This window comes from Pelophylax lessonae (genome assembly GCF_965119305.1).
Source record: "Pelophylax lessonae genome assembly, chromosome: 9".
NCBI classification, from domain to species: Eukaryota; Metazoa; Chordata; class Amphibia; order Anura; family Ranidae; genus Pelophylax; species Pelophylax lessonae.
The window spans coordinates 132,002,466-132,017,891 of record NC_138776.1 but is presented as its reverse complement, the minus strand read 5'-3'; the positions used below and the strand labels follow the sequence as shown (position 1 = coordinate 132,017,891).

Genomic DNA, 15,426 nt, shown 5'->3' with positions numbered 1-15,426 from the left:
GAAAGGAATTCTAGTAAGCATGGTGGTATTGGCTGAAATTCAGAGTGCTGTGTGTGAGGCCACAGCTGGATGCCTTTTTTGGAATTTCATATCTATGAAATACTGCACACATTTAAGATCCCTTGCAGTTAGTTGTCAGGGGAACAGTGATTAATCCATGTGCACTGCTAATTGTTATAGCCAGTTTGCTACAATTTTTCACACAGACTTCTGTACGAATATTCAAATTTTGTTTGTGTTGTGATTTCGAAAAGGGATCTCATTGCTGAATCATGAAGCCTTGCTACACTTTTTCACAATAGCCTAACTCCTTTTAAGCATAAATATATTTTGGATCAAGTGTAAAATGTAAACGCTCTCTGCATTTCTCACCGCCCAGCTGCTTTCGTTCCACCAGACATGGTGAACGAAAGGCATCATTTGTTTAATTTAATCTATAAAGGAAACTTCATGCCTGCAAGCTCCAGTTGCTAGTGCAATCATGGGCAAACAGACCCATGTTAATTTAGGTAATAGTACCAAATCACATTTAAATGAATGAATGGGAAAAAAATGTTTTCTGAATTAGTCTTAGCATGGCTGTTTACATTCTCTATTGTCATTTTTTCTTAATATTTGTAAATCCAAATAAATATACACCAACACACTTTTTCATAACAAAATTCAAATTTTCTCCATGCTTTTCATTGAGCCTGGTAACATGGAAATGTACCTTGTTAGCATGCAATGCATACATTTGGTTATTGTTCCAAAGCTATCAAGAGCTTGAACAAGTAATATTAATAATGATCATAAACCATTGGTTATCACTCCCACCCAGAGGCAAGAGGGGGGATGTAAAAAACACACAGTCTTCCCCGCTGGCTCCTCTTCATGGAGTGCTATGGCTCTATATATTCCTATAGGTTCGATATTTTCCACAGGAAAGCAGCGGGGTGTGTGTGCAGGAAGAAAAGGAGTTGGGTATATTGCTGGATGAAAGATTATGCAGCACTGAGCAGAGTAACACTTGAAGATTGCTGTAAAGGGGAAAAAGTTAAGTATTTAATACAGCAAATCAAATCTATAGTGACAATCAGCGCTACCTCAACTCAACTATCTCAAAATAAGTGAAATAAATGTATACAAAATATATATCAAATAGGTCTTCAAAAACTGTTGCTAGCTGAACACTCAGTGATCTCACAACACCAAAAATCAATAAACTATACCTACTTAGTGCAGCGCAACTAAATGTGCATATAATGAATCATTATGAAAATTAACCACTTGCCTATAGGGCACTTAATCCCCCTTGCTGCCTAGGCCAATTTTCAGCTTTCAGCGCTGTCGCACTTTGAATGACAATTGCGCGGTCATGCAAAACTGTACCCAAATTACATTTTTATCATTTTTCTCAAACAAATAGAGCTTCCTTTTGGTGGTATTTAATCAGTACTGGGGTTTTTATTTTTTGCTGAACAAATAAAAAAAGACAGAAAATTTTGAAAAAAAAACAAAACTGTTTTTATAGTTTGTTATATAATTTTGCAAACAGGTAATTTTTCTTCATTGATGTGCGCTGGTGAGGCGGCACTGATGGGCCCTGATAGGAACTGGTAGTCTGCACTGATGGGCACTCATAGGCTGCACTGTTGGGCACTGATAGGCTGCACTGGTGGCCACTGATAGGCAACACTGATGGGTGGCACTGATGGGCGGCACTGAAGGGCACTGGTAGGTGACGCTGAAGGGCACAAATAGGCGGCACTCATGGGCACTGATCTGCACTAAAAGGTGGCACTTATGGCCAATGATAGCACTGGTAGGTGACACTTATGGGGCACTGATAGGTGGCACTGGTGAGCACTGGTAGGTGGCGCTGGTGGCCACTGGTAGGTGGCACTAGCGGGCACTGGCAGATGGCACTGGTAGGTGGCACTGGTGAGCAATGGTAGGTGGCACTGGTGGGTGACACTTGTGAGCACTGGTAGGTGGCACTGGAGGCACAAAAATTACCTTTACTCTTCGGGACCGATGTCCCTCTGACTGCAGTTGGCAATCGTTTTTTTTTCTCCTCACACTGACAGTGTAAGGAAAAAAACAGCTGATCGCCAGCTGATGTTTACTTTACATGATCAGCTGTCATTGGCTGACAGCTGATTACGTGGTAAGGGAGCATTACTGCCCCCTTACTCCAATCTGTGATCAGGCAAGTCTCATGGACTCGCTGATCGCAGAGCAAGCCAGGCGCGCTCCGCAGGGAGCGTGCAGGCCGCTCATGCATGGGAGGATGTCAGTATATGCCCTCTCAGCAATTTAGGTCCTCTCTGTAGCCGTCTTTCAGCTATATTGCGGGTGGCAACTACCGTAGTTAAACATACATATGATATATCATTCTATCAAACAGTGGTTGACAACAAAATATCTGAAGATATTATTCCTTCCCCCTTTAAAGCCTGTGCTCCCAACACCAGGTGAAAAACCTGCTCATCTCAAAAAAGAAAAATCAGGCCTGTTTGTCAAAAAATCAATCTGCTCCTTTCTCTTGGATCCTGGTATACTCTCACCCTTGTTTTCAAATCAGACCATGTGAAACAAAGAGGCAGATACATAGTGCTTTCCCGTTTCAATTTTTATTAAAACCCTCACTAAAATACCTACTTCCTCAGTATGTCTTGATAATGCCCAATGAGAGGGCGCTATGTGTCTAGGAGGGAGGAGCTGAGTCTGTGACCTCACACTACCACCACTATGTATGAGGAGAGTGGTAAGCCAGCTGATGTGATATCTTTGCAAGCTCTTTTTACTTTTTATCCTGTTCGTGTATTTTAGTGGTGGTTTTATTAAAAATTGAAATGGGAAAGCACTATGTATCTGTCTCTTTGTTTCACACACTCTGGTTGGAGATCAAGGGTGAAAGTATACCAGGATCCAAGAGGAAGGAGAGATGTTTACCCCAGAAGCAGAGTGATTTGTGACAAACTGGCCTGATTGTTTTTTTTTAAGGTGAGCAGGTTTTTCACCTGGTGTTGAGAACACATGCAGTAAAGGAGGAAGAAATAATCACAGGTGAGCACTGTTGGTGGAAGACGTTATTTAATTGAACATTATTATTTTGCGTTTATAGGACTGTCTTCAGATATTTTGTATTCAACCACTATTTGATGGAATGATATATTATATGTATGTTTAATTGTCATAAGGATTCACTATATGCACATTTAGTTGCACTGCGCAAGTTAGGCTTCTTTTACACGGTACGCCTCCATAGACGGATCCATGGTGCTCAGCAGGGGATCGATACACAGATCCCCGCTGAGCAGGCAGGTGACAGCTCCCTCTCCTCTCTGTGTGCGGAGAGGGAGGTGTCAGAGCCCCATGCATCTCTATGGGGGAATCGGATGAGAGCGGACCGCCTGTCTGCTCTCATCCAATCCCATCCGAACCGATCCCCTGGACTGATGTAAAATAGGGTTTCCATTCATCCGGATTTCACGGATAGGATAGGATGCGGATGGCAGCGGGTGTCAGCGGAGATGCTAACATCCGCTGCCCCATAGGGATATATGGGGGATCCGATCAGATGCGCCTAAAAAACTGACAGGCAGATCTGATCATGTCGCTCGTGTGAAAGGACCCTTAGGTGTAGCTTTTTTAATACAGCAGGCTACCCTCAGAGGAGTGTGGGATTTATTAAAGGGCAAGCTCACTAAATGTAAACTTATCCTTTAAAGTAGAACTAAACCATTAAAAAAGAATCTCTATGGGCTTATTTAAAAAACAAGACAAAAAAAGGGCGTGGGTCACTTTGGCAACGCCCGATGCCACGCTGCAGACTCCAACCAGCTCAGGTACCGAGCGGTCGGCGTTCGTTTGAGCAGCGTAGGACCAACGGTTTTTATCTGCAACGCTTTTATTGTCCTGAAACTTTGTGAGTAGCATTTCATTGGGAAGGGGGAATTCTTTTATTGTGTGATTTGCATTAATAAAATACAGAATTACGCTTCTATGTCTACTTACATGCTACTACTATTATGAGTGACCTATGACTGGAGACACTGGAGTTGTACTGCAGCCGTTACTCTTTTGAGGTGGATGAACATATATCCTGTTCTATAGGCGCAGATTGATCATACTTGTGGTGAGTGTCCTGTCTGACGGGTGGCTGCACTGGTTAATGGTGGAGGCACACGGGTGTATAAGAGGACTCTTTATTTTCCATTGTGGATTTGAAGGACTTATATCTTGAATATTTATGTCCATCTGGTGGTTATTATCGGACTATTCGTTTACTTTTACATTAGTGCATGCTATACCAATCCCGTGCTCACCTTTCTTTGTCACTTATTATTTCTAATATGTCATATATATTTTTATATTGATAACTTAGCGCTGCTAGTGTCACTGATACTTTACTGGTAAATTGAATCAGTCACACCCTTTTTGTTATTAATTTATATTTACAGTATAGAGCACAGTGGGTGTGTTTACACTTGCATTGGGCACCATTAGCTTTGAACTCTTAAAGCCAGTAGAGAGAAAAATATGTGAAAAAGAGAAAAAATAAAAAAAATAAAAAGCTCAGAGGAGAGTCACATGACCCATACGTCATACAATCAGCTTTCCTCTCTCTCTGTGGTCTCTCTCATTGCAGAGCTTTGGTATCAATTCCTGCTACTGCAAAACCCTCAAGTGGGAACTCAGGCAGCAGTAAACATCTGAAAGAGGTTTAGACCTACACCCTGGAATGCTTGAAGAATTTATGCTTAAGTTATCATATAATCACAGATGTTACTGTCTCGTGACAATTAGTGCCTTACTGACAAAAAAAAACACTCTTATTGGACAATGATTAGCAGGTAGGTAGGACTCAACATCAGGAGTTGGGACTTAGGTCTAAAGTTGAGGAGGGCAAGGTTAGAAAGAAATCTCAGTGTCAATTCAGAATTTTATGACACATTACCCCAGGCAAGTTAATGTGTGTTATTTAGATTGCCATTTTGAAAATCACAAGGTTTTAATGGACCTGCAGCACACCCTATTGATCATAAAGCACACATCATTACGACTTTATATGTGTTCTGGTACTCTAGCTAGTGCATTGGGTTGCCAATGAAAATACAGTGCTTTGCGAAAGTATTCGACCCCCTTGAACTTTGCGACCTTTTGCCACATTTCAGGTTTTGCCAGGTTTGCCACAAGCCACCTGGGAGACACACCAAACATGTGGAAGAAGGTGTCTGGTCAGATGAAACCAAACCAAAATCAAACTTTTTGGCAACAATGCAAAACGTTATGTTTGGCGTAAAAGCAACACAGCTCATCACACTGAATACACCATCCCCACTGTCAAAGATGGTGGTGGCAACATCATGGTTTGGGCCTGCTTTTCTTCAGCAGGGACAGGGAAGATGGTTAAAATTGATGGGAAGCTGGCTGGAGCCAAATACAGGACCATCCTGGAAGAAAACCTGATGGGAGTCTGCAAAAGACCTGAGACTGGGACAGAGATTTGTCTTCGAACAAGGCAATGATCCAAAACATAAAGCAAAATCTACAATGGAATCTTTCACAAATAAACATATCCAGGTGTTAGAATGGCCAAGTCAAAGTCCAGACCTGAATCCAATCGAGAATCTGTGGAAACAACTGAAAACTGCTGTTCACAAACGCTCTCCATCCAACCTCACTGAGCTCGAGCTGTTTTGCAAGGAGGAATGGGCAAAAATTTCAGTCTCTCGATGTGCAAAACTGATAGAGACATACTCCAAGCGACTTACAGCTGTAATCGCAGAAAAATGTGGCGCTACAAAGTATTAACTTAGGGGGGCTGAATAATTTTGCACGCCCAATTTTTCAGTTTTTTATTTAACAAAGTTTGAAATATCCAATAAATTTCGTTCCTCTTCATAAATGTGTCCCACTTGTTCATTCTTCACAAAAAATTACAGTTTTATATCTTTACGTTTGAAGCCTGAAATGTGGCAAAAGTTCACAAAGTTCAAGGGGGCCGAATACTTTTGCAAGGCATTGTAAATGGTTCTACAATGCACCAACATATGTTTAATGTGTTACAGTACATCGTGGTTGACTTGAATAAGGCCTAACAGGGCACTGAAGAGTTTGTTCTGATTATGAGCAGCGGTTTTTGTTTTTTGGATTTTAAAGTTGACAGACCCACTTTAACTTCAATAAAGCTGCTTGACACCATTTGTAAATGGTTGTTCAATGTGATAGTTCTCATTTAAAAGGCAAGATAATGAATGCTCATGTGTGATAGTTGTCCCTTATCAGTAACTTTTTTTCATACTGTATTAATTTGTTTTTTTTACTTTTGTTGTCTCACACACTAAAACAGTTAGGTTGGTTTGTCATGTTTCAAAGCTTGCTCTTAGGTTTAATTACATATTATTTTTTTTTCTTAATTAGAAAAGTAATATTTTAAAATTCAAAGGGCAGAGGAAATTGAATTAAGCCTACTGGTTGGGTTGTTATGGGATTTGTTTATTTCATACCATAGTGACACAAAAGCAGCTTTACTGGTAAGCTTCAGCTTATATGGATTTGAATGTAATATTTAAAAGATCTCCTGTTTTGCTTAATTAACATCTACAGCCTTATTAATGAGCAAGATTTTTGTACTAACAATTAACTCTTGGTGCTGTTCTGTGTTTTAATCTGCTATTGCTTGGAGAGTTCAGCTTCCTCTGACTACTCCGGGGACACAAGTAAATGAATATGTTCACAGCTTTTGGCTCACAATTATCAGTAGCTTAGATGGCACATTTAAAAATATTTAAAGCATTGTTGTGTTCAGAAGTTTTGCTGCCTTGTCTGATTTTTGCTTTTGCGGTTACAGTATATTTTTTGTAGGTAGACTACTAACAGATTTGCAAAGTACTTTATTTGTACCTCCTGCATTGCATTCAAGGACACGAATGAGAGTCCAACAAACTAAACCAAATACTGGCAAGTTTTCATTGCTCCATTTCCCGGGTTTGCTTTCCCCTTCCATGGATCTCCTGCAGCTGACAAATGAAATTTCCACCTGGGAGGGCTACTCTTGTATTGCCTATGGCACTTGAGTGGAGTTGGAAACCTAAGTGAAGCAATCTCATCAATGGAGTCCATGTAGTGTCTGCCATACATGGCTTGAGTTTAGTCTGTGGGATGCCTTGTCAGCACCACCCAGTTCAACAGACATCCGTAGATGTCGGAGTACAATAGGTGGAAGAGAAGTTTTTTTCATCCACACTGTTTAGCGTAGATAGAGAAATCTATGCATATTTGCTTATCCAAAGATATAAAAACCTGGCAGATTCTGCACGCTGCCCTATGTAGCATAAAGTTTTATTCAGTTGATGCTGGTTGGCTGTGTTACATAAATAATATAAAATATATTTTCATAATTAAAAGGTATTAAACACATATTAAACCAACACTTCCGGGATCACACGCAGGTGGTAGCAGCTGGAAGGGGCAAATCTGATCCTGGAAGGGTTGCTTGTCAGGCTATGCCAGGACAGGGGCTGAGTGGTACTGAGTGTATGAGGGTGATGGGGCAGAGGAACTAAGGAGGAAGGAGAGACCGATAATCCTTGGATCTGGGACCAGTTTACAGTCAGTGTGCGCTTTAAACACCGGTGGGGAGAGCTTTCTGGTGAGTGCAGTAAAAAAGGGGAAGCACGAGTGGAGACACCGGCACACCGCATGATTTTGTGGAAATGTGCATGGATGTTGAAGCACTTTACTTAGCACTATATCATGGACTCATATTTTTAGCACTTGTCATCACTTTTCTGTTAAAATATTTGTTTATGAAATCATTATACTGCTGGGATTAAATCTATACCAAAGTACTATTTTGGATTTATATTTTGCACTTCTTTTGCACTTGTTTTTTAATTTATTATATTGTTGGAATTATGTTTACACTGAATAATATTGTTATACTGTATGAATACTTTTTTTTAATGTCACATCTTTAGGGAATACCATTGCACATACAGTGGGTACGGAAAGTATTCAGACCCCCTTAAATTTTTCACTCTTTGTTATATTGCAGCCATTTGCTAAAATCATTTAAGTTCATTCTTCTTCCTCATGAATGTACACATAGCTCCCCATATTGACGGAAAAACACAGAATTGTTGACATTGTTGCAGATTTATTAAAAAAAAAAACTGAAATATCACATGGTCCTAAGTATTCAGACCCTTTGCTCAGTATTTAGTAGAAGCCCCCTTTTGATCTAATACAGCCAGGAGTCTTTTTGGAAAAGGGGCAACAAGTCTTTCACACCTGGATTTGGGGATCCTCTGCCATTCCTCCTTGCAGATCCTCTCCAGTTCTGTCAGGTTGGATGGTAAACGTTGGTGGACAGCCATTTTTAGGTCTCTCCAGAGATGCTCAATTGGGTTTAAGTCAGGGCTCTGGCTGGGCCATTCAAGAACAGTCACGGAGTTGTTGTGAAGCAACTCCTTCGTTATTTTAGCTGTGTGCTTAGGGTCATTGTCTTGTTGGAAGGTAAACCTTCGGCCCAGTCTGAGGTCCAGAGCACTCTGGAGAAGGTTTTTGTCCAGGATATCCCTGTACTTGGCCGCATTCATCTTTCCCTCGATTGCAACCAGTCGTCCTGTCCCTGCAGCTGAAAAACACCCCCACAGCATGATGCTGCCACCACCATGCTTCACTGTTGGGACTGTATTGGACAGGTGATGAGCAGTGCCTGGTTTTCTCCACACATACCGCTTAGAATTAAGGCCAAAAAGTTCTATTTTGGTCTCATCAGACCAGAGAATCTTATTTCTCACCATCTTGAAGTCCTTCAGGTGTTTTTTAGCAAATTCCATGCGGGCTTTCATGTGTCTTACACTGAGGAGAGGCTTCCGTCGGGCCACTCTGCCATAAAGCCCCGACTGGTGGAGGGCTGCAGTGATGGTTGACTTTCTACAACTTTCTCCCATCTCCTGACTGCATCTCCGGAGCTCAGCCACAGTGATCTTTGGGTTCTTCTTTACCTCTCTCACCAAGGTTCTTCTCCCCCGATAGCTCAGTTTGGCCGGACGGCCAGCTCTAGGAAGGTTTCTGGTCGTCCCAAACGTCTTCCATTTGAGGATTATGGAGGCCACTGTGCTCTTAGGAACCTTAAGTGCAGCAGAAATCTTTTTGTAACCTTGGCCAGATCTGTGCCTTGCCACAATTCTGTCTCTGAGCTCTTCAGGCAGTTCCTTTGACCTCATGATTCTCATTTGCTCTGACATGCATTGTGATCTGGAAGGTCTTATATAGACAGGTGTGTGGCTTTCCTAATCAAGTCCAATCAGTATAATCAAACACAGCTGGACTCAAATGAAGGTGTAGAACCATCACAAGGATGATCAGAAGAAATGGAAAGCACCTGAGTTAAATATATGAGTATCACAGCAAAGGGTCTGAATACTTAGGACCATGTGATATTTCAGTTTTTCTTTTTTAATAAATCTGCAACAATGTCAACAATTCTGTGTTTTTCTGTCAGTATGGGGTGCTATGTGTACATTCATGAGGAAGAAGAATGAACTTAAATGATTTTAGCAAATGGCTGCAATATAAAAAAGAGTGAAAAATTTAAGGGTGTCTGAATACTTTCCGTACCCACTGTATATAAATTATAACCTGTGATTCGAGCTATTAATTGGTAAATATTGCACTTGCCACTTTTTTGTGTACTTAGCACTTTAAATTGGGTGCCTTTATAGAGGTACAAACAAGCACCCTCAGATTATTTAACACATCTTTAATTAATTATGTTCACTTTAACCCCAGAAGTAACAGGCTTCTATCTAATAAAGCAGTGCCACAGCCACTTTCTATCCCCCTATTCAATTGTGATAGTTGTTCAAGTGGAGGCAGCAGCTTTGAGTATATATATATGTATATTTCATCTAATCTAATCTATTTTAATTAACCATAGCATGGAACTACTTTTCTTTATTGTATTAAACACATACTGTAACACTTGTTGCAAGATGGAGATTGCATAGTAATGTAAACTTGTATTGTTTGCAATACTAGCCAAGGGAGGCCTATAGAAATGAGCTTTATTGCTTGTCTATTAATTTTTATGTAATACTCTAGATCAGGGGTACTGAATTAAAATTCATGGAGGTCCGCTTAGTAAAATCTTCTTCTAGCGGAGGTCCGAATCATGTTTGTGATTTGATTCAGATCCTTTACATTACAGCACCCTCTCCTAGGCGGTCCCATCTCTGCAGCTGGGGAATGCAGGTGAAACTGCACATGTTCCCGGCCCGCAGAGGAACACGCCACACTTCAGCACAGCTTGGTACTGCGCAATTTAAAAAAAGGGTCAGGGACTTGTTTTCCTGCATTTCACATGGGTAGTGCAGCCCATTAAAATGAATGGGCTGACCTACCTGTGACACTGAGCCCCATATTACAATCCCATCCTTACATCTATTCCACATTGTCCACTGCACATCACAGTTCCCTTCCCTTCACCAAGATCCCCTTTGTGTTATCATACCGCCTTAACATCAACACCCTTCTTATCCCCTCATTACAGAACCCCACTCCCCTACATTACTATCCTCAGCCCCTCATCACAGTAATCAGCTCCCCCACATTGTCCTCAGTTCCCCATTACAGTATTCACCCCCCCCCCCGACATTAGAGTACTCAGCCTTAACCCCCATTCCCCCCACATCAGAGTCCTCAGCCCCCACACATATCAGCGTCCTCAGCCCCCACACATAGAGTCCTCAGCCCCCCACACATAGAGTCCTCAGCCCCCCACACATATCAGAGTCCTCAGCCCCCAACATAGACTCCTCAGCCCCCACACATAGAGTCCTCAGCCCCCCACACATATCAGAGTCCTCAGCCCCACACACATATCAGAGTCCTGAGCCCCCACACACATATATCAGAGTCCTCAGCCCCCACACACATATCAGAGCCCTCAGCCCCCAAACACATATATCAGAGTCCTCAGCCCCCAAACACATATATCAGAGTCCTCAGCCCCCCACACATATCAGAGTCCTCAGCCCCACACACATATATCAGAGTCCACAGCCCCCCACACACATATATCAGAGTCCTCAGCCCCCACACACATATATCAGAGTCCTCAGCCCCCACACACATATATCAGAGTCCACAGCCCCCACACACATATATCAGAGTCCACAGCCCCCCACACACACATATCAGAGTCCTCAGCCCCACACACATATATCAGAGTCCACAGCCCCCCACACATATCAGAGTCCTCAGCCCCACACACATATCAGAGTCCTCAGCCCCACACACATATATCAGAGTCCACAGCCCCCCACACACATATATCAGAGTCCTGAGCCCCCACACACATATATCAGAGTCCTCAGCCCCCACACACATATATCAGAGTCCACAGCCCCCACACACATATATCAGAGTCCACAGCCCCCCACACACACATATCAGAGTCCTCAGCCCCACACACATATCAGAGTCCTCAGCCCCACACACATATCAGAGTCCTCAGCCCCACACACATATATCAGAGTCCTCAGCCCCCACACACATATATCAGAGTCCTCAGCCCCCACACACACATATCAGAGTCCTCAGCCCCCACACACATATATCAGAGTCCTCAGCCCCCACACACATATATCAGAGTCCACAGCCCCCCACACATATATCAGAGTCCACAGCCCCACACACACATATCAGAGTCCACAGCCCCACACACACATATCAGAGTCCTCAGCCCCACACACATATCAGAGTCCTCCGCCCCACACACATATCAGAGTCCTCAGCCCCACACACATATATCAGAGTCCTCAGCCCCACACACATATCAGAGTCCTCAGCCCCACACACATATCAGAGTCCTCAGCCCCCACACACATATCAGAGTCCTCAGCCCCCACACACATATATCAGAGTCCACAGCCCCCCACACACATATATCAGAGTCCTCAGCCCCCACACACATATATCAGAGTCCACAGCCCCCCACACATATATCAGAGTCCTCAGCCCCCACACACATATCAGAGTCCTCAGCCCCCACACACATATCAGAGTCCTCAGCCCCACACACATATCAGAGTCCTCAGCCCCACACACATATCAGAGTCCTCAGCCCCCACACACATATATCAGAGTCCTCAGCCCCCACACACATATCAGAGTCCTCAGCCCCCACACACATATATCAGAGTCCTCAGCCCCCACACACATATATCAGAGTCCTCAGCCCCCACACACATATATCAGAGTCCACAGCCCCCACACACATATATCAGAGTCCACAGCCCCCACACACATATATCAGAGTCCACAGCCCCCACACACATATATCAGAGTCCACAGCCCCCACACACATATATCAGAGTCCACAGCCCCCACACACATATATCAGAGTCCTCAGCCCCCACACACATATATCAGAGTCCTCAGCCCCCACACACATATATCAGAGTCCTCAGCCCCCACACACATATCAGAGTCCTCAGCCCCACACACATATCAGAGTCCTCAGCCCCACACACATATCAGAGTCCTCAGCCCCACACACATATATCAGAGTCCTCAGCCCACACACATATATCAGAGTCCTCAGCCCCCACACACATATATCAGAGTCCTCAGCCCCCACACACACATATCAGAGTCCTCAGCCCCCACACACATATATCAGAGTCCTCAGCCCCCACACACATATCAGAGTCCTCAGCCCCACACACATATATCAGAGTCCTCAGCCCCCACACACATATCAGAGTCCTCAGCCCCACACACATATCAGAGTCCTCAGCCCCACACACATATATCAGAGTCCTCAGCCCCCACACACACATATCAGAGTCCTCAGCCCCCACACACATATATCAGAGTCCTCAGCCCCCACACACATATATATCAGAGTCCACAGCCCTCGCACACATTAGAGTACATAGCCCCCCCACACATTAGAGTACATAGCCCCCATACACATTAGAGTACATAGCCCCCATACACATTAGAGTACATAGCCCCCATACACATTAGAGTACTCTTCTTTGCTGTACTCAGTGTCTCTCCCCCTTCCTACATTATGTCTCCCCTACCTTACACAGCCAGGAGAACTCGAGGCATAGCAGGTCTGGAGGAAGGAAGCTGCAAGATGGTGATTGGTTGCTTAGACTGCCATTCATCTTGGCAACCAATCACTGGCTGTTTACCTCGGGCAGTTCCCGCCCTCCCTTCAGAGCTGTCCTGCCTCACGCTGTCGGCTCTGCAAAGAAATCATCACAGCTGAAAGGAGAGCAGGCTGATAAATGGCGAGACAGCTGCGGTCCGGGAGGGGGAAGGAGGGGGGCCGGAAACGGACCGCGGGCCGCCATTTAGTGATGCCTGCTCTAGATAAAATGTGGTCACATACAGTTTGGGTCCTAAATTTTATTTAGGGCTGTAAATCTACCTAATGACCAGGGCCATGTTTCTGTATAGCCAAGTGGGGTGGCAAGGCTGACAGGGATTGCACACCGCATTAAAAATCATAATGCTGACTGTTAATGCATTCTGGTGTAAAATAATTGGTGTTCTTCCTGCCTTTGCAGTCCAGCTAGGTCCTCAGTGATGCTGTCTCTGCAAAGTTTGTGTTTTTGTTGGTATACGGTGCACTTTACAGTTTACACACTCTGGGCCTGTAGACCCAGGTAGAAACTGGTAGAATGATAGGTGACAGTGTGAACTACTTTTCTAGTAACTAGATGTTCTGACTTTGTGTGGGCGATTTGTCTTTTTCTGCCTCTTTACCCCCGATCTTGTATTCCTTGTTGACTTAGATTTTTAATCTTGTTAGTTGCATACTTAAATTAACTAGTCACCTGGGGTAGGAGGCAGACAAAAGAAATCTGTAGGTCTATGGGGTCCGAAAGTATACATTGAACCATGCTAATGATGTTCTTGTCTTGGCTTGTGATATACAGAAACAATTTGTATTCATTTACCAAATCCCTGAGCCATGTTGATTTAAATTATTATATTGGTTAATATGTTATATTCTGCATAATCACTGTGTTTAATAATGTTATAATGCTGCTTGCTAAAATCCACTGTTGCCGACATGTTGAAAGAAGTCATATCACATCTAAATGTTGTCTTTTTTTTTTTTTTTTTAGATCGCCAGCCGTGCTCAGCAATGGCAGCATCAAACTCTCAGACAGCTAGTGCTGCTGGACTGAGTAAAGAATTGGTGGAACTGCAACACCTTATTCAGTTTCCGGAAGAGATTGCAACTATTCTTACTGATCAAGAACAGGAGATTTATCGCAAAGTTTTGCCCATTGATTACCTTTATTTCTTAACAAAAGATCTTGGCAATTTTGAATGTGAGACCAGTTTTCCTGATATAAAAACATCTCTGTCTGCATCGCTGTTGAAACTGAAAAATAGGGAACACAATACTGTAGAAGAACTAGTAGCAAGGTTTAATGAGGCAAGTGAAATTATCTCTATTTTCATAATTCAGTTTTTGGCTTCATTATTTAGCCTTAAAATGTACATAACAATTGATTGGTGTGTCTTTTAAAATTAACAAGGATTTTTTTGAACTTCAGCTGTGCGCATTTGTGTCTACGTATGTATATGCTGGTTTAATACTGTAATTTAAAAAACAATCATTAATTATATGTTTAAATATATATATATTTATAAGCACACAAAGCTGTATGTCAGCTTCCAGAAATTCCCTACACAGTAGGGCTCATTCAGGCAGAGGAAAGGCCAGAACTTGAGAACTTTGGGCAGTGCTCAGTAATGTAAATCTCCAACATTGGGAGCTTCGTGGCAGGAAAATAGATGGAGGTGAGCACGGTGATGACCTTATCAGTGTGATGACCTTATCAGTATGATGACGTTGCTTTGATGTCTAGTCCTCGGGCTGGGGATTAGCCATTTGACTAAATTGTACTTCATAACTGCAATGTAGGTAATTGAACAAAATATGCTGTATAACAGGTGCCAGGATCACAAGAGGAAAATAAGGCCAAGTGTACATAGACCTTTTGAGTTTGCTTTTTTGCTTATGCATCAGCTTGTGGTACATTTTAATGTATGTGGAATGAAGCATTTACATTGTATTTTACAGAACAGTGTAAACTTAAACTGACCTCAAAAACCAAAGTAGACTAACCTTTAAAATAATTTGAAAGGCAAAAGTTAGCAAATAGTATGTGTATTTTAACTGTGCAGTTAGATTTTCTTTCCCCTGTGATTAGCTATATAAATCTCAGAAAAGTGAGCACCTAATAGCAGATCAAGACTAGATCAAAGCCTATCATGTATCAAAGGATAGATGTACTTTAGTGCAGTTATCATTTAAATTCTATTCCCTTGCATCCAACTCAATCCATATTTCTCTTCCGTTCATTGACGGACACAGCTCCTGATTCTTCTTAA

General features: G+C 42.7%; 1 protein-coding gene across 2 annotated transcripts in view; it reads left to right on the top strand.

Annotated features, from left to right (window-relative positions):
• PLCE1 (phospholipase C epsilon 1) overlaps positions 1–15,426 on the top strand; it is a 677,378-nt gene that overhangs the window by 278,809 nt on the left and 383,143 nt on the right. For both annotated transcript variants that reach the window (XM_082268059.1, XM_082268058.1), the window contains exon 3: positions 14,148–14,464. In XM_082268059.1, coding sequence (XP_082124185.1) covers positions 14,148–14,464 — 317 coding nt within the window. The remainder of the gene's footprint in view (positions 1–14,147; positions 14,465–15,426) is intronic.